At 45.2% G+C, this 20,250-nt stretch overlaps 3 protein-coding genes across 4 annotated transcripts in view; 1 reads left to right on the top strand and 2 right to left on the bottom strand.

Moving 5' to 3' along the window:
• Window positions 1-10,045, bottom strand: part of insra (insulin receptor a) — a 16,896-nt gene extending 6,851 nt beyond the window's left edge. For both annotated transcript variants that reach the window (XM_083540907.1, XM_083540906.1), the window contains exons 1-11: window positions 9,143-10,045; window positions 5,392-5,940; window positions 3,994-4,318; window positions 3,473-3,612; window positions 2,962-3,106; window positions 2,610-2,824; window positions 2,395-2,521; window positions 1,391-1,638; window positions 1,130-1,297; window positions 833-1,031; window positions 163-425 (exon numbers count right to left, since the gene is read on the bottom strand). In XM_083540907.1, the coding sequence (XP_083397033.1) occupies window positions 163-425; window positions 833-1,031; window positions 1,130-1,297; window positions 1,391-1,638; window positions 2,395-2,521; window positions 2,610-2,824; window positions 2,962-3,106; window positions 3,473-3,612; window positions 3,994-4,318; window positions 5,392-5,940; window positions 9,143-9,203 (2,440 nt within the window). In that variant the 5' untranslated portion in view covers window positions 9,204-10,045. The remainder of the gene's footprint in view (window positions 1-162; window positions 426-832; window positions 1,032-1,129; window positions 1,298-1,390; window positions 1,639-2,394; window positions 2,522-2,609; window positions 2,825-2,961; window positions 3,107-3,472; window positions 3,613-3,993; window positions 4,319-5,391; window positions 5,941-9,142) is intronic.
• Window positions 1-20,250, top strand: part of myadmb (myeloid associated differentiation marker b) — a 99,827-nt gene that overhangs the window by 41,243 nt on the left and 38,334 nt on the right. The window lies entirely within an intron of this gene.
• On the bottom strand, window positions 14,034-20,146 carry mfsd14a2 (major facilitator superfamily domain containing 14A2). The gene is made up of 12 exons (XM_083540920.1): window positions 19,873-20,146; window positions 18,895-18,990; window positions 18,592-18,654; window positions 18,308-18,435; window positions 18,076-18,190; window positions 17,751-17,969; window positions 17,494-17,607; window positions 17,327-17,398; window positions 17,122-17,234; window positions 16,750-16,847; window positions 15,670-15,836; window positions 14,034-15,569 (listed from the first exon to the last, which is right to left on the bottom strand). Exons 1-12 carry the CDS (start codon window positions 19,954-19,956, stop codon window positions 15,357-15,359), a joined length of 1,482 nt encoding a protein of 493 aa, XP_083397046.1. The 5' UTR covers window positions 19,957-20,146; the 3' UTR covers window positions 14,034-15,356.

Consider the following 20,250-nt stretch of genomic DNA (forward strand, 5'->3'; position numbering starts at 1 on the left):
CACACACACACACACACACACACACACACGTTATAAAATAATGCAAATTCTGGAACATCATAAAGTTTGAAAATGATGTACACTGACTGTGGAGGAATTAGGGTGTGTGTGTGTGTGTGTGTGTGTGTGTGTGTGTGTGTGTGTGTGTGTGTGTGTGTGTACCCTCGGGCATGGTGCGAGCGCTGACGTAGGAGGCCATGCTGCAGCGCTCAGGGTCTTCTGGCTGGTTGTTGCAGGCTTGAATCTCAATCTGGTAGCTGGTGAAGTGTTTCAGGTTGGAGATCACTGTTGATTCCTTACTATACACAAACTGAATCAACTTATTTGACTCCGCCTCCTGACTAGGCAGGGGAGTGGGTGTGGTCAGGAAAATGGACACTGTGCTGTTGGCCACACCCACAAGGGCTCTGCGGTGACGTGATGGTCTGGGGGGAGAGAGAGAGAGAGAGAGAGAGAGAGAGAGAGAGAGAGAGAGAGAGAGAGAGAGAGACAGAAACTCCAATTATGCACTAATTAAATTTGTTTGCGTGTTTGTGTGTGTGTGTGTGTGTGTGGGGGGGGGGGGGTGTTAATATTTTAATGAGCTTGCTTGATTGACAGTCTTTACTTCTGAGACTGCCCGTTCTACACCACTAAAGAGAAATAAAAAGGTGTGTGTGTGAGGAAAGATGATACTAACCAGCGTACAGAGGTGTGTATATATAAGCAAAGGTGTGTGACGTGTGTGTGGGGGGTGTTAGTGAAGGTATATATGAGCACAGATGAGTGTGTAGATATATGGATGATCACAGACGTGTGAGTGTAGATGCCCAGGTGAGTGCGTGTTTAGTACCTGATGCGAAAGATCTCGTTGTGTAGGTAATTCTCAAAGGTTTTGCGGTACTCTCTCTCCTCTGCCTCTTTCTTCAGCTGTTTTTCAGTTTTAGGACATGGACAGCAGAGTTCACCCAGACCCGAGTCCTCCGTCTGATTCCACTTCTGTCCGTCCTTACTGTCCACCAGTGTGGGGACTCGAGACGGAAGCTTCATACCTACACACACACACACACACATCTATTACTTAAGAGTGGTTATTTTAAGAGGTGTTATTTTCAAACCCCATTAAGGGTGCACACACACACACACACACCTTGCTGGCAGTAGTCAAACTTGTAGAGCTCGCTGGCCTCAGGCTGCTGTAGGCAGGACACAACGTAGTATGTGATGTTGCCGTTGGGGTCGTTGGGAGGTTTCCACTTCAGGATGATTTGAGAGGATGAGTTGGAGGAGGAGATTGGATCCAGTGGCACAGATGGCTCTGAAATATTAAACAGAAGGACAGACTGAATAAGTGTGTAGATAATTAGAGTGTTATTATTGAAGTCATGTTAGCGCTATGCTAATTGCTAACTGGTAGCGTTGGTGCGGATGTAGATGATACGGCTCTTCGCCCCCTGGATGTGGTGGTCATCAGAGGTGGAGAGCTGGGCTTTAACCATGACGGCGTACTCAGTCCAGGGCTTTAAGGCCACGATGAGGAACCCAGGCTCCTGCTGACGCCCATCACCCGAGCGCTGAGGAGGATCCACATCTGCAATTACCCAGCTGTTAGAGCCGCACGCATCCCGCCCGTCAAACTCTGTCACATTCCTGTACGGACTGCACACGCACACACACGCACACACACACACTTTATCACAGCACCCCTGTAAAACTGGTACTACAGCAGAGTTATTATCAGCTCACGTGGTACTCATCAATGGAGCTTTTGATTTAAACCCCAACAGCTCATCAGATGAAGATGAAAAGTTAAAAAAGACTATATTTTTTACCTACAGCACTTTATTCAGTAACATAAATCAATGTGAGGTAGTTTGTGAGTTATATAGTGAACATGGCTTCTTAAGGATCTACAGTGAAAATACACTGAATATTTGACCAAACTGTCAGACATGTTCTTGTTTATAGAACTGCTGTATTAAAAAAAAAACCTCCCAGCAGTCATACTGAATTCACTGCCAAGGTCATGGGTTCAAGTGACCACAAGGGGGCGATAACCTGCTGTTACATTAAAAGGGAACTGATTACAGAGTGGTGGTGTGTGGAACCTACACACACACACATCCAGACAACAGGTGGTTGTTGTCATGGTAACATCTGAACTATATTACTTACAGCATGGTAACGTATATCTCAACATTATTATCTCAGCTGTTGTATGTAACGTCGCATTACATGAGAATTCAGTGAAAACTTCAAGCTACACTCATTACAGAACTCAGAACCAGTATTCCACACCGAGACCAGTCTGATACAGTGTGTGTATATGTGAGCTGGTAAAGCAGTGTCACAGCTCAGACCTGCACAGAGCTGAAGAGGAAACATTAAAAGCTGAAGATGAATTACAGCACTTACGCTTCTTTATAGAGAACCATGAAGCCCAGCAGGTCCCTGAAGTCCGGCGGCCAGAACGGCTCCCACTTTATAATGATCTTATCTGCAGCAGTCCTGATGGACGTGAACTTCAACACCCGGTACTCACCTGGGGGGTGACACACGTATTTATAATGAAAAACATTTACTCTGTGTGTGTGTGTGTGTGTGTGTGTGTGTGTGTGTGTGTGTCTTACAGGACGCCTGGTCTCCGTTGGTCTTTAAGCCGATGTCGTTCCTGGGCGTTCTCTCTCTCGTCCCGGTCACCTCCTCCATCCTGCGGATCTCACTCAGACACAGTTTGGAGTTGTGGTGGAAGAACATGCGGCCATGCAGGATGCTGAGGTTGTGTTTTGACCAGTCCCACAGCTGCCGCAGGTTCTGATTGTCCAGAGCGAAGAAGGAATAATTCCTTTTAAAGAGAGAGAGAGAGAGAAAGAACAGTACTAATAATAAAACTGCTTTAATAGATTCCACTTAGTGTTCTTGTGCTACTGCATGGTCACCACACCCTCTCTGCTTTCAGAAAATCAGAACACTCGGTCCTACCCTCGTTCCTGTGTCTCTCCGCGGATCAGGCTGAGCTTTCTGAGGAACGCCAGAGATACGAGAGCATAAGAGCGACGCACCATCAGGTACCCTGTGATCTCCTCCAACTGACCCAGGTTAGCTTCCAGTTCTGAAGCGATATTATCTAACACACACACACACACACACACACACAGTTAGTATAGTGCAAGTCATCTACAGTATTTAGCAGAAGCCCTTTTACTGAGTGACATAATTGAGCAGGTGAGGGTTAGAAGCCTTGAACTTTTTATGTGTGTGTGTGTGTGTGTGTGTGTGTGTGTGTGTGTGGAAGCTGTAGAACAAAACACTAATACACTTCACACACTGCATGATTATTATTCTTGTGGGTAGTTGTTATGGTTGTGGATGTTGTTTTGATGGTTGTGGATGTTGTTTTGATGGTTGTTGATGTTGTGGTGGTTGTTGATGTTGTGGTGGTTGTTGATGTTGTGGTGGTTGTTGATGTTGTGGTGGTTGTTGCAGTGTTTACTTCCTCCCCGGATGTTGATGATGAGGCTGCCGTTCAGCAGTGTGCAGCCCCGCAGTGCCTGAGCCGCAGTCACAGAGTCCACCGTCTTCTCTCCCACACACACTTTAGGACACATTCCTGCACACGGCGTACACGTCAGGCTACACACACACACACACACACACACACACACGGATAATCAGATTTGTATATCACAGCATCTAAGTCACACAACCAAAACAGCATGAAGATGTTTCCCTGCTTCTTCTTCTGTCTGTCCGTCTCTTTTCTCCCACTTTCTGTCTCTCCGTCATCTCCATTCCTCTGTCTGTACTCTGTGTGTGTGTGTGTGTGTGTAAAACTCATGTGAAGTCAATTGTGTACTCTGTGTGTGTGTGTTACACTCACGTTGTGGAGTTGATGGTGTACCCTGTGTGTGTGTGTGTGTGTGTGTGTTACACTCATGTTGTGGAGTTGATGGTGTACCCTGTGTGTGTGTGTGTGCGTGTGCGTGCGTGCGTGTGTGTGTGTGTTACACTCACGTTGTGGAGTTGATGGTGTACCCTGAAGGACACTCAGGAACACACGCCCCCTGGTGGATGACGTAGGTAATGCAGTCCTGGCCCTGTGTGTTGTGAGAGCACTGTGTGTGCAGAGCGTTGCAGTAGGCGGGGCTCACACACCGCCACTCCTTAAAGGAGAGGAAGCCAGAGGGGCAGGTCTCTACACACACTCCCGCATGCAGGAAGTGACGACACGCCACACACTGGGCTGCAGATTCCGGCTTCATACACCCTCCCAAACACTCCGAGTGACAGCACTGACCCTCCACTGTACACACCCTCGCCTTACACACTGACGGACACACTACAGGGGGCGGGACAAAGGTGGGGAAAGAGGTAAAGTCAAAGAGAACAAAAACCACTCAAACAAATAAGTAACACACACCCAGCAACCACAACAACATAAAGGATGTATACAAGACAGTGTACACAATTACAATTTAGCCACTGTGTGTTAATACAGGTCAGGGTCTCGCTGTACAAACAGACATCCTTAATCGTGTGTGTGTGTGTGTGTGTGTGTGTGTGTGTGCATGCGTGTGTGTGTGTGCGTGCAGTAAAGTTGTTACTGATGTGTTTATGTTCTTTTTTTACTGCATGACCTCCGAACAGGAAAAGACCAGACAATAGCAGGAAATCATTCAGAACCAATTGTCTCTCTGTGTGTGGTGTGTGTGTGTGTGTGTGTGTGTGTGTGTGCACATTTTACAGGAAACTATTAGGCACGTTTTCCTCAAGAACTTCTTTATGAAACTCAGGAACTTCAGGAGTCCTGGTTCTAAGAACACTTTTAGTTCTGCTGTGGACAGAAGCCGTGTGTGAACACATGACTAACGCACCCTGACTTATCTAATAAACACAAACTATACAAACTACACAAACTTATCAATACTTCTACAGCTCAACTACTCACAGCACAATTGCAGAGATTATACACTGTACAGTCAAAAGTATGTGGACACCTGACCACAAGCTTGGTATATGAATCTTTTTGAACATCCTATTCCACATGTGCTGTTACAATAAACTCCACTGTTCTGGGAAGATGTTCCACTAAATTTTGTGGAGATTCATTCAGCTATAAGGGTGTTAGTAGAGTCAGGTACTGACATAGGTGAGGTGAGGTGGCCTGGATTGCAGGGTGCAGGCTCTACAGCAAGAGATTTTCCACTCTAACCTGCATTAAAAGCAGATCTTCATGGAACTGGCTTTGAGCACAGGAACTCTGTCATGCTGGAACAGGTTCGAGTCTCCTAGTTCAAGTGAGGGGAAAAGTCGATCCAAAAGACGTCCAATATAATTGTGTGCCACATACTGCTGGGAAAGTCGGGTGTCCCAATACTTTTGGCATGCAGTGTACACAAAGTAAGTACTCACTCCTTTGGCAGTGGCGTTGTGTCCAGCAGCGAGCCCCGAACTGGCCGTTGATGGTGGTCTGAGGACAGGTGGTCTTGCCCTTGGCCATGCCGGGACACACGTCTCCACACTCTCCCTCGTTCTTATTGGCTATGATGTAGTTGTCTTCCACAGAGTCGAGGACCTGAGACCAGTCGAGCGTGGAGAGGTAACAGAGGTCAGGGTTCTTCTCCAGCCGCACGGCGCCACGAGTGATGTTCATCAGACTGTGCAGTCCGATCTCCTTCAGCTGCAGCATCTCAAAGATGACCAGGGCGTAGTTGAAGAACAGATTGTTTCCTCGAATGACGGTGAGATTGGGGAACAGGTCGCTCAGGCTCTCCAGACCATACACACGAAACAGCAGCAGGTAATCCGTCACCACAGTCAGTTTGGGGAAGCTCAGACCTCGAAAGTCCTCTGCTCTCATGTGGAACATCAGTAGGATCTTTAGGTGACCCTCAATCACTGTGCAGTTCTCCAAGGAGTGCAGGTTCATCACGTTGTTCCTGATGTCCTTACTCCCACAAACTGAGGACAACAAATTTAGAAAACACACACCGTCCTTATGCCAGAAATACAACACACACACACACACACACACACACACACACCATAAAACCCACTCCATAAAACCCACTCCCACACCATAAAACCCACACAATAAAACCCACTCCCACACCATAAAACCCACTCCCACACCATAAAACCCACACAATAAAACCCACTCCCACACCATAAAACCCTCTCCCACACCATAAAACCCACACCATAAAACCCTCTCCCACACCATAAAACCCACTCCCACACCATAAAACCCACACAATAAAACCCACTCCCACACAATAAAACCCACACAATAAAACCCACTCCCACACCATAAAACCCACACCATAAAACCCACTCCCACACCATAAAACCCACTCCCACACCATAAAACCCACTCCCACACCATAAAACCCACTCCCACACCATAAAACCCACTCCCACACCATAAAACCCACTCCCACACCATAAAACCCACACAATAAAACCCACTCCCACACCATAAAACCCACACAATAAAACCCACTCCCACACCATAAAACCCACACAATAAAACCCTCTCCCCCACCATAAAACCCTCTCCCCCACCATAAAACCCACACCATAAAACCCTCTCCCACACCATAAAACCCACTCCCACACCATAAAACCCACACCATAAAACCCACTCCCACACCATAAAACCCACACCATAAAACCCACTCCCACACCATAAAACCCACACAATAAAACCCACTCCCACACAATAAAACCCACTCCCACACAATAAAACCCACTCCCACACCATAAAACCCACACAATAAAACCCTCTCCCCCACCATAAAACCCTCTCCCCCACCATAAAACCCACACCATAAAACCCTCTCCCACACCATAAAACCCACTCCCACACCATAAAACCCACACAATAAAACCCACTCCCACACCATAAAACCCACACAATAAAACCCACTCCCACACCATAAAACCCACTCCCACACCATAAAACCCTCTCCCACACCATAAAACCCTCTCCCACACCATAAAACCCACTCCCACACCATAAAACCCACACAATAAAACCCACTCCCACACAATAAAACCCACTCCCACACCATAAAACCCACTCCCACACCATAAAACCCACACCATAAAACCCTCTCCCCCACCATAAAACCCACACAATAAAACCCTCTCCCCCACCATAAAACCCACACCATAAAACCCTCTCCCACACCATAAAACCCACACCATAAAACCCTCTCCCACACCATAAAACCCACACCATAAAACCCTCTCCCACACCATAAAACCCACTCCCACACCATAAAACCCACACAATAAAACCCACTCCCACACCATAAAACCCACACAATAAAACCCACTCCCACACCATAAAACCCTCTCCCACACCATAAAACCCTCTCCCACACCATAAAACCCACACAATAAAACCCTCTCCCACACCATAAAACCCACACAATAAAACCCTCTCCCCCACCATAAAACCCACACAATAAAACCCTCTCCCACACCATAAAACCCACTCCCACACCATAAAACCCACACAATAAAACCCACTCCCACACCATAAAACCCACACAATAAAACCCACTCCCACACCATAAAACCCACTCCCACACCATAAAACCCTCTCCCACACCATAAAACCCACTCCCACACCATAAAACCCACTCCCACACCATAAAACCCTCTCCCACACCATAAAACCCACTCCCACACCATAAAACCCACACAATAAAACCCACTCCCACACCATAAAACCCACTCCCACACCATAAAACCCACACCATAAAACCCTCTCCCCCACCATAAAACCCACACAATAAAACCCTCTCCCCCACCATAAAACCCACACCATAAAACCCTCTCCCACACCATAAAACCCACACCATAAAACCCTCTCCCACACCATAAAACCCACACCATAAAACCCTCTCCCACACCATAAAACCCACTCCCACACCATAAAACCCACACAATAAAACCCACTCCCACACAATAAAACCCACTCCCACACCATAAAACCCACACAATAAAACCCACTCCCACACCATAAAACCCTCTCCCACACCATAAAACCCTCTCCCACACCATAAAACCCTCTCCCACACCATAAAACCCACACAATAAAACCCTCTCCCACACCATAAAACCCACACAATAAAACCCTCTCCCCCACCATAAAACCCACACAATAAAACCCTCTCCCCCACCATAAAACCCACACAATAAAACCCTCTCCCCCACCATAAAACCCACACAATAAAACCCTCTCCCCCACCATAAAACCCACACAATAAAACCCTCTCCCACACCATAAAACCCACTCCCACACCATAAAACCCACACAATAAAACCCACTCCCACACAATAAAACCCACTCCCACACAATAAAACCCACTCCCACACCATAAAACCCTCTCCCACACCATAAAACCCACACAATAAAACCCGCTCCCACACAATAAAACCCACTCCCACACAATAAAACCCACACCATAAAACCCACACAATAAAACCCTCTCCCCCACCATAAAACCCACACAATAAAACCCTCTCCCCCACCATAAAACCCACACAATAAAACCCGCTCCCACACAATAAAACCCACTCCCACACAATAAAACCCACACCATAAAACCCACACAATAAAACCCTCCCCCACCATAAAACCCACACAATAAAACCCTCTCCCCCACCATAAAACCCACACAATAAAACCCTCTCCCCCACCATAAAACCCACACAATAAAACCCGCTCCCACACAATAAAACCCACTCCCACACAATAAAACCCACACCATAAAACCCACACAATAAAACCCACTCCCACACAATAAAACCCACACCATAAAACCCACACAATAAAACCCTCTCCCCCACCATAAAACCCACACAATAAAACCCTCTCCCACACCATAAAACATAATATAACCATCTCTTAACAATTTCATGTAATGAACTATACATGAGAACATTTACATAGTTTTACACACACACACACACACACACACACACACACACACACAGCTGTAAATAATAATAATCTGAAGTTGGTGTTAGAGTTTTAAATGTAAATCAGGTTTGACAGTGTGAGTGTGTGAGACAATCATTTCATTTACACGGTTTAAAAATAAAAATAAACAGTGTGTGTGTGTGTGTGTGTGTGTGTGAAGGTACTCACTCTCTGCACCGCTCCTAGACCAGGTCCACACCAGAAACACACACACACTCCACAGCTGCATTGTTTTACCCCCAAAACACACTTTTACCCAAAACCCTGCTTTTACACACCGGTATTTGTCGGTAAATAAAGAAAGGAAAGTTCAGGTTCTGATAAGAACTCGGTTACACTCCTGAACACTCGCTAGCATGAGTGACTAGCATGCTGTGATTGCGTTAGCTTAGCTGGAGTCCGAGCAGCAGTGCGGATTCTCCCCGCCGTCCTGGGCGGCTTTATTTCTCATTAATCTCTCCAACATCTTCATCTTTATCCGGATTCTTCTGTGTTTCAGACTCACAGGGGGGCGAGGAGAAAACCCCTCAGCCTGGCCCGGAAACCTGAAAGGACAAACTAACGCTAAGCTAACTGCTAGTGGAAAGAAGGCTCCCAAACTTTTGCTCCTCTGCTCCGGGGCAGTTATTTACAGCCTCCCGGAACTCACACAAATAACAGATACGTGTTCTTTACCCTGTCCGCCGTGTGTTCATGCTGAGAGCAGAACTTTATTCACTTATTCTTCTGATAATAGTACAGATAAAGCGAACGCTAGCAGGCTATAGACAAGTCACGCGTGGAGAAGTGAAGTTAAAGAGCAACAGCAGCCGAACTCCGTCTCAGCTCTTCTGTCTCCGTCTCAGCTCTTCTGTCTCCCCACAATATGACCATAACGAAATTGCACGAACTCCTCACGGCTCCACATAAAGCACACACCTGCACAGTACGTCCCTAATGCCTGCAGCAGGAAACTCCAGTGGCACAGCTGAGATTCATCCCCGAGTTTCAACAACTCCGGAACTCATCTCATCTCACCACATCTCATCTCAAATTACCTCAGCTGATCTCACCACACCACATCTCATCTTAAATTACCTTAACTCATCTCACCACACCACATCTTAATTTACCTCAACTCATCTCACCACACCTCACTACATCTCATCTCAAATTACCTCAGCTAATCTCACCACACCACATCTCATCTCAAATTACCTCAACTCATCTCACCACACCACATCTTAATTTACCTCAACTCATCTCACCACACCTCACTACATCTCATCTCAAATTACCTCAGCTAATCTCACCACACCACATCTCATCTCAAATTACCTCAACTCATCTCACCACACCACATCTCAAATGACCTCAGCTCATCTCACCACACCTCACTACATCTCATCTCAAATTACCTCAACTAATCTCACCACACCACATATCTCAAATTACCTCAACTCATCTTACCACACTACATCTCAAATGACCTCAACTCATCTCACCACACTACATCTCATCTCAAATTACCTTAACTCATCTCACCATATCTCATCTCAAATTACCTCAACTAATCTCACCACACCACATCTCAAATTACCTCAACTCATCTCACCACACTACATCTCAAATGACCTCAACTTATCTCACCACACTACATCTCATCTCAAATTACCTTAACTCATCTCACCATATCTCATCTCAAATGACCTCAACTCATCTCAGCACACTACATCTCATCTCAAATTACCTCAGCTAATCTCACCACACCACATCTCATCTCAAATTACCTCAACTCATCTCACCACACTACATCTCAAATGACCTCAGCTCATCTCACCACACCACACTACATCTCATCTCAAATTACCTTAACTCATCTCACCATATCTCATCTCAAATTACCTCAACTCATCTCAGCACACCACATCTCATCTCAAATTACCTCAACTCATCTCACCACACCACATCTCAAATGACCTCAACTCATCTCACCACACTATCTCAAATGACCTCAAACTCATCTCACCACACCACATCTTAAATGACCTCAACTCATCTCACCACACCACATCTCATCTCAAATTACCTCAACACATCTCACCACATCTCATCTCAAATTACATCAACTCATCTCACCACACCATATCTCAAATTACCTCAACTCATCTCACCACACCACATCTCATCTCAAATTACCTCAACTCATCTCACCACACCTCATCTCAAATTACCTAAACTCATCTCACCACACCACATCTCATCTCAAATTACTTTAACTTCTCACCACACCACATCTCATCTCAAATTACCTTAACTCATCTCACCATATATCATCTCAAATCACCTCAACTCATCTCAGCACACTACATCTCATCTCAAATTACCTCAACTCATCTCACCACACCACATCTCAAATTACCTCAACTCAACTCATCTCACCACACCACATCTCATCTCAAATTACCTCAAACTTATCTCACCACACCACATCTCATCTCAAATTACCTCAACTCATCTCACCACACCACATCTCATCTCAAATTACCTCAACTCATCTCACCACATCTCATCTCAAATTACCTCAACTCATCTCACCACACCACATCTCAAATTACCTCAACTAATCTCACCACACCACATCTCATCTCAAATTACCTCAACTCATCTCACCACATCTTAAATGACCTCAACTCATCTCACCACACTACATCTCAAATTACCTCAACTTCTCACCACACCACATCTCAAATGACCTCAACTCAACTCATCTCACCACACTACATCTCAACTTACCTCAAACTCATCTCACCACACCACATCTTAAATGACCTCAACTCATCTCACCACACCACATCTCACCACATCTCATCTCAAATTACCTCAACTCATCTCAAATTACCTTAACTCATCTCAGCACACTACATCTCATCTCAAATGACCTCAACTCATCTCACCACACCACATCTCACTACATCTCATCTCAAATCACCTTGACTCATCTCACCACATCTACACAGTTTTTGTAAATGCGAGATGATATCAGGTGTTTGTGTGTTTGGGATGAAATGGAGTTAAGAAGGTACACAAGCAGAATATGAAGTGTTGTCTAGGAAACGTTTATTTTAGTACATCCACCTCCTGTCCTCCCCCTTACATCCTCTTCCCATCATTAACATCTGACATTGGGGTTGAACAACATTGTATACACACACATACACACACACACACACACACACACACACACACACACAAGCGTACACACACAAGCGTACACACACAAGCGTACACACACACACACACACACACACACACACACACACACACACACACACACACAGTTTGTTTCTGGAAACAGAGGATGTAAACAGGTCAGGAGGTAATGTGTGTGTGTGTGTGTGTGTGTGTGTGTGTGTGTGTGTGTGTGTGTGTGTGTGTGAGAGAGATGTATTTTTGTCCACGCTGTACCACCTTAGTAAGCCTCAGTAAACACTTGTAAATGCTTGAAGTTTGAAGTCAATAAACCAGTGTGTGAGGTAAAAGTACAGCATGTGAGGTAAATAAGCCAGTGTGTGAGGTAAAAGGTCAGGATGTGAGGTAAACAAACCAGCGGGTGAGGTAAACAAACCTGTTTGAGGTCAAACGTGTGTGAGGTTAAGGTTCAGGGTGTGAGTTAAAAGTTCAGGGAGTGAGGTAAATAAACCAGTGTGTGAGGTAAAAGTTCAGGATGTGAGCTAAATAAACCGGTGTGTGAGGTAAAAGTTCAGGGTGTGAGGTAAATAAACCTGTTTGAGGTAAACACGTGTGTGAAGTAAAAGTTCAGGGTGTGAGGTAAATCAATAAATAAACCAATATGTGAGGGATAAGTTCAGGGTGTGAGGTAAATAAATCACTGAGAGGTAAAGGAGACTGGGTGCGGTAATTGACTTGGAGAGTGAGGTAAACTGGTCAGAAAGTGAGGTAAAAAGAGACACAAAATGCAATGGTGGATCATGTACTTAACCCCTGGACCTTCAGTGATGTTCTACCTGAATCAATCCACCTCTTAATCACATCATTATGATGCTACAGATATAGAAATCATCAATATCAGAGAGAAATGCAGTAGAACAGAACACTAAATCTCATACAGAGAAAATTTATTTCATCACTAAAGTAAGAAACCCAATGAACACAATTCAACACGTCTCCTTTCACTGTAGCCACAACTGCACCTCCACATACATCATCTCTAGCAGAAGCATCGATATTCACCTCATCAAATAACCTCTGGTGTCCCTGCATTTCTGTGAATTACGGTTTTCCTGGGTATTTGAAATGAAGGCAGGCAAATTGTGTGTTTTTGTGCAAATTCTACAGGTAAGAAAACACAAAAGTATAAATGGGTAATTAAAAGGGTTAACAACTGTTTTGTTCAACTGCTCCTCATGATGTCCAGCTTTTCTTCAAAAGTCTGTCTTGTAAATGTCCTTGTAAGTTTATTTTCCTCGTCATTCACGAAAAAACCCCTTTTAAATCCACATGAATATGTTTGATCTAGTGAACTCTCTGACCACATTCTTGTACGCCTGCTAGAGGGCCCCGCTGTCGTCAACTCACAATCTGATTGGGTAAAAGAGCAAATTAATTCCCATGTAATTTAAACTGCACGTTTGTAAACAGACACTACTTGTAGCAGCACACCTGAGAAAAAAAGCTATGAAATGAAGACTATTTGAAATAATTAAATAAATATTAATTAAATAAACAATATTAAAATGCACTAAATGCCGTCTCAGCAGAGAAAGCTTAGCTGGCCCTGACAGTCTACCAGTTAGAAAGTGAGGTAAAAGTTTCAGCAGAAGCAGGTGTGAGTCTCCTCCCTCTGGGGCTGAAATCTTCCTGAAAACCTTCCTGTGTATTATTATTATTATTATTATTATTATTAGGTAAAATAATAATTTTTTAAATAATATTTTATATTACATTTATAATATAATAATTCATGCAGTAATTCCTCGATATCCAGGCTGAGGAGGAGATGAAAACCATCCAATTATAAGCTGAAGGTCAGAAAGGAAGTGGACGAGACATGAAGATCTGAGAATCAGCAACCTTTAATAAATATGGGTCCATTAATTTCCTGTTATTTACATCTCAATCACTGTATTACAGTTTCCTCCAATATTCTGGTTCATCACACACACACACACACACACACAAAACCCACTTAGAGCAGGAGGGAGAGAAACAGCACCATCAACAGAGTTCAGGTTTTCAGTTCTACAGTAAACATGGGCAGCAGGTTTGATGATGGTGCTGCTGCGTCCCGATACAGACCCTGTTTACTACATACTGCCCTACATCAGATATCTGTTTAATCCACAAAAAAAGAGGACAAAATCCCATAATGCACTGCAAAAACCACAATCAAACCAACAGCTACCCACAATGCACCACAGGCGAACCAGTAATGTAAAAATTATATATACACACACAGCGTACACAAAAAGAGATGTGCACTGCGTCTCTGTAGGGAAAATAGAGTAGGGCACCATTCAGGACACAGCCGCTCTGATATGGCCTCAGAGAGAGAGGATATCCACCCCCCCCCCCTCCCACACACACACACACACACACACACACACAAAAAACATCAGACTGTTTAATCAGTGGACACTGTGTGTGTGTGTGTGTGTGTGTGTGTGTGTGCACACGCTAGCGTCATTCACACACAGTCCTGAAGTGTGTGTGTGTTCAGCTGATGGAGGTTAGAATGGTGAAAAATGTGTAGGTGGAGCAAAAACAGGTCGAATTGGGCAGAGTTATGTTCCTGACTCCACCCTGAGGTGTGTTTCAGGTGGCAGTGGGTGGAGTCATACACAGCTTTCACTCATTCCGACAGGCTCCGCCTAATGAATATTTAGTGTGGCAGTGGGCGAGGCCATACACCATTGGTCCTTTGTATTGGATGTAAATTGGCTCCGCCCTGATGTGTGCGATGGCAGTGGATGGAGTCAAGATTCTTCTTCTGCTCATAGACTCCACCCACAGGGATGTGTGTGTGTGTGTGTCTGTCTGCTTGGCAGCAGTGGGCAGAACCCTGCACTGCTCTAATCTAATTATCATAGGCTCCACCCCCTCACATATTTGAGCACAAAAAAAAAGTATTATGGAGGAGAAAGTAGGCAGAGTCTTACAGTACAATCATTCAATCTGTCCAAGCTCCACCCTGGTGTGTTTGAAGTGGCAGTAGGTGGAGTCAGGGACTGAACCTGTCCAATAGAAAAGCCCTTTCCATCACAAGCTCCACCCTGATGTGTGTGAGGTGGTGGTGGGTGGAGTCAGACACTGCTGTAAACCAATAAGTTCTGTCTTCTTACAGGCTCCACCCTGATGTGCATTTGAGGTATCGCCGGTGGGGTCATACGCTGCTGTTGTCCAGTAGAGGCTCTTTGCCTTCACAGACTCCGCCCTGAGGGGTGTGGGTGTGGCTCTGGGCGGTGCTGGTGTGTTTCTTGTAGTTGCCGGACCGCAGAGAGAGAGCGTTGTGTTCAGGGATGAAGAGCGCCACCAACAGGGAGAGCAAAACTGAGCAGGCTCCGAACAGAAACGGAGGACCAGGAATGATGGCACTCTGCGCGCACACACACACACACAATTGTTTTATTCATTCCCTGTCTCACTTCTTTGTGTGTGTGTGTGTGTGTGTGTGTGTGTGAGAAAAAGAGACAGACCTCGTCAGTGGGATTGGCCATGTTGGGTTTGGTTCCTTTCTCTCCTCCTTCTGCAGCATCTATCTCATTCAGCTCCACATGAAACAGATAGAACACGAAGCCGTAGAGAGCGGGGCCGAGTCCGTTACACAACCCCCTGATCCCCGTTATCATCCCCTGTACCACACCTACAGGCAGGCAGGCAGGCAGGCAGGCGCACACACACACACACACACACACACACACACACACAGTTTGTTCTGGGAACCAAGGATGTAAACAGGTCAGGAGGTAATGTTGGTTTTTGTTCATGATCTACCACCTCAGAGTGTGAGGTTAAAGATTAAGGAACTAGATTTTTTAGCGCTGACCATGTTTTCGGTGCCAACTGCGAGACACGATCATACTTTGATACCATGCATTGCCCTCATTTTCCAAGGGGATGGGGCCACTGATGTCACGTGAGGTCATCACACACGTTTGACTCGCCTCGTTATGCCCAGTGTTTAGACGTGTCACACGCCCGTGTCAGCAGACTTTTGTCATTTCGCCTTTTTTACATGTTCCCGCCCACATGACGTGACGTCACGTGTCCTGGTCGGAGCGAGTTTAGTGACACGGTAAACTAATAGATTTGTGTGGTGGGCGTGGCCTATGACATCAGGTGACATTGATTCAGGGAGGGTTAAACTCCTTGAGTGTTATTCGGGAGGCTATTTGGTGGGGGCGTGCCTTAATGTGACGTCATGTGACTTCCCTAGATTACCCACAGTGCAACTCCCTATGCTGGGCTGAGTCCGTTGAATCACAGGTCTTCCTTTGTGTATTTTTTTTTTTTTTTTTTTTGGTGTATTCCCCAATTGAGTGTGAGGTTATAGCATCTCCCATAATGCAATTCTCCCCACTGGGCTGTTTAGACTGATGTAGGACATGTCTGGGGTCTATGGGCTTTGCTCCGGCTCGTTCACTCTGTGTGTGTCAATGTATGTGAATCCTAGCTGTTTCCCCATTCATTTCTATGGGGGTGATTTATAGCCCCCTACCCCTCTACCTGTGTGTGTGTGTGTGTGTGTGTGTGTGTGTGTGTGTGTGTGTTCTCACCCTGCTGGTCAGGATCTGCATTTCGAGAGACAATGGCACTAATGGCTGGAAAAGTGATGCTGGACATTGCAGCTACAGCTCCTGCTGCCCACATCATCCTAACACACACACACACACACACACACACACACACACACACACACACACACACACACACACACACACACACACACACACACACGTTCGTCATGTGACTTCTTTTCAAAATAAACTGTCAGTTTCTCCATCACTTAATTTCCTGTTTAAGAACCCTGACTCTGTGTGTGTGTGAGAGAGAGAGAGAAAGTGTGTGTGTAATTATTTTAGTTTGTTGTGTGAACATGTGTTTGTATTAGTGTGTATGTATGTGTGTTTGTGTGTATCGTGACTCACCAGGGCTGGGACCCGAAGCCGTACCAGGCGAGCTGCAGGATCTGAAAGCCGAGTCCTAACAGGATAGTGTTCTTATTCCCAATGGAGCGCATCAGCACACCCAACACCACCGTCTGCACACACACACACACACACACACACTTACTTTAATTAAAACCAAAATAACTGCACCTGTGAAAGCATGTGTATAATTTCACACACACACCTGAGCTAATATAGAGAGGATTCCCACTACGGCAATAAACGCTGCAACTGTCTCCGAGGTGAATCCAATCACCTGTTTAACACACACACACACAAACAGTTATTTTAAATCTTAAACCAAACATTACAGCTGCAGTGTGTTCGTGTGTGTGTGTTTGTGGGTGTTACCTGCCGCAGGTACAGGAAGAAGCTGGAGTATTGTCCGGCCTCAGGCAGGTACGAGAGGAAGACAGTAATACAGATCAACAATACTGTGGAGTCCTGACCAACCTTCCTTAGAGACTGCAACACACACACACGAGGATCCACTCAATCAGTATTCAGCCATGTAAAACTGTGCGCATGAGCGCGCGCGTGTGTGTGTGTGTGTGTGTGTGTGTGTGTGTGTGTGTGTGTGTGTGTGTGTGTGTGTGTGTGTGACTCACAGAGAAGGGATCAGCCTGTTCCCAGGAGATAGGTGCTCCCCATGATGCAGGTCTCATTTTCTCAGGTAGAGACTCAGGAACAGCCACGAGGATAAAGGCGATGTCAAGAAGAGCGATGGCTGAAGCCAGAATCACCACTAACGTATCTCCGTACACCTGAGACAGGTACGCCCCGATCGCCGGACTTGTCACCAAACTCGCAGCAAACGTAGCCGACACCTGCAGGGGGCAGTACTGAGTGAACATTCACACCTTACACCTGGCGGGATGGCATTACACCATACACCATACACCAGTGTGTGTGTGTGTGTGTGTGTTCTTTCACCAAGCCATATGCTGTGCTCCTCTCATGCTCCTGTGTGATGTCGGCTACGTACGCAAAGATGACCGAAAACGTCACAGCAAACACTCCTGACACAGAGATCACTGCAAAGTACCACCTACACACACCCCCCAAAATAAAACATCAATAATTATTAAAAAACTCAAATGGAGTTTTTGTATGTATATATATGTATGTGTGTGTGTGTGTGTGTGTGTGTGTGTGTGTTTGTTACCATGGGCTGATCTTCATCAGTGGAATGGGTGCGCAGGTGAAGAAGACGGTAAGAAGAAGGAACGACTTCCGACCCCAAACATCAGAGAGAGCACCAATTAGAGGAGCACTAAGGAACGACAAGAGACCCTATATACACACACACACACACACACACACACACACATTCTCGGTGGTCAGAAACATTATCACATCTTTAGATAATTTCTACAAACTCACAAATGAATACTGTTTTGTTCACGTGTTTGTGTGCATGTGTGCGCGTGTGTATGATCATTAACTTGCCTTAACTCCATGAATGAGTCCATTCATCAGGAATGTGTGCTGTGGGAATGTCTGATGCAAAACCTGACACACACACACACACACACACACACACACACACACACACACACTAATATCGATGCTACTAGAAGGGAAAAACTAATGACAAATGGACATATGTAGAATTTCCAAATTTGCATATTCATGAAAAGTATAAAAATAAATCTACCTAAGTCTTATGTTAAGTAAAAGTAAACAAAATAACAAAAATGGTTCAAGTCCTTATTATACCACTAAGTGTGCGTGTGTGTGTATAGGGTTTACCGTGAGCATGGGTGTGGTGAGAAGTCCCCAGGCGAAGAACTCCAGGAAGATGACGACCACCGCATGGTACACACTTGGTTCACCCATCCCCTGTGGCTAACACACACACACACACACACACACACACACACACACACACACACACACACACACACACACACACACACACACACACACACAGTGTTAATGCTATATGTGCTGCATTACCCTGAAGTGTCAGTAGGGGGTGCTGCTCCGAGATTTTGTGCCTCCTGATTGTAATTCAGCAGAAACCCAGAGAACAGAAGATTAAGAGTTCATAAACTTCTACACTTACCCCACTCACACACACTGATCCCACACAGCATGTGTGTGCCCTCACATCAGACCTGAGCTTTAATTAGTGTGCTGTGTATCAGCGTGTAAAGTAATGTGCATTAAAAAAAAGAACACCTGCAGTTCTCTCACTTCATACAACCGCTTCCAGATCTCTCTCTCACACACACACACACACACACACAGAGAGAGAGATGAGTATGGTTAGGTGTGATGAGTTTATTTACACTGAGAGAGAGAGAGAGAGAGAGAGAGAGAGAGAGATGTATCTCCTCTTCACTTTATTATAATAAAAACACTTTTACATGATTCATGAGATTCGTCATGTTTTAATGTGAGTGTGTGTGAATGTTTTTTAGATGTTCTTGTTTCACAGAAGCCAAACTTCACACAGCAACAGGAACAAAATCAATCACTCGATCACTTCATTACGGGGATAAAAATTAATACAAAATAAACATTTTATTAAACATTATTAGTGTGTACACACACACACACACACACTGTGATGGTGGCAGTCGGGTGAAGATCAGTAGATCTGATCATGAAGGTGTTTAAATCTCTTCAGTTTAAAATTAAAGGCTGAATGTAAACACAGCTGTGGCGTTAGCATGGCTAAGCTAATAGATCAGACTGGGTGTTAGCATTAGCATGGTAACTCACACTGCCTCCATCTTTAATGATGATTTTCTTGGCCAGGAGAATGCTGCGGTTTAGCCGCTTCTTCTTCTTCTTCTCTCCGGTCATCGTTAGCTTATCCCCATCCTTCCAGCACACACACAGATCGACCTGTCCTGTAGTTTAGCCGGGATTAGCTTTGTGTATGCTAGCCTGAAATTAGCACCACCATTAGCTCGCAGCTAACTGAATGATTCAGTTCTCCAGCTCACTGTAGCACTTTTATCTTCCACTTCCGTGTTCACACAAGTCCCGCCTACCTTTCTTTGATTGGGTATCACGCTGCCGTTCCCGCGTTATGATTGGACAATAGTATTCCACCCGCTGTGTGGTGATTGGCTAACGGTCCCTCTCACAACCGCT

The sequence above is a fragment of the Silurus aristotelis genome (genome assembly GCF_946808225.1).
Source record: "Silurus aristotelis genome assembly, chromosome: 5".
NCBI lineage: Eukaryota > Metazoa > Chordata > Actinopteri > Siluriformes > Siluridae > Silurus > Silurus aristotelis.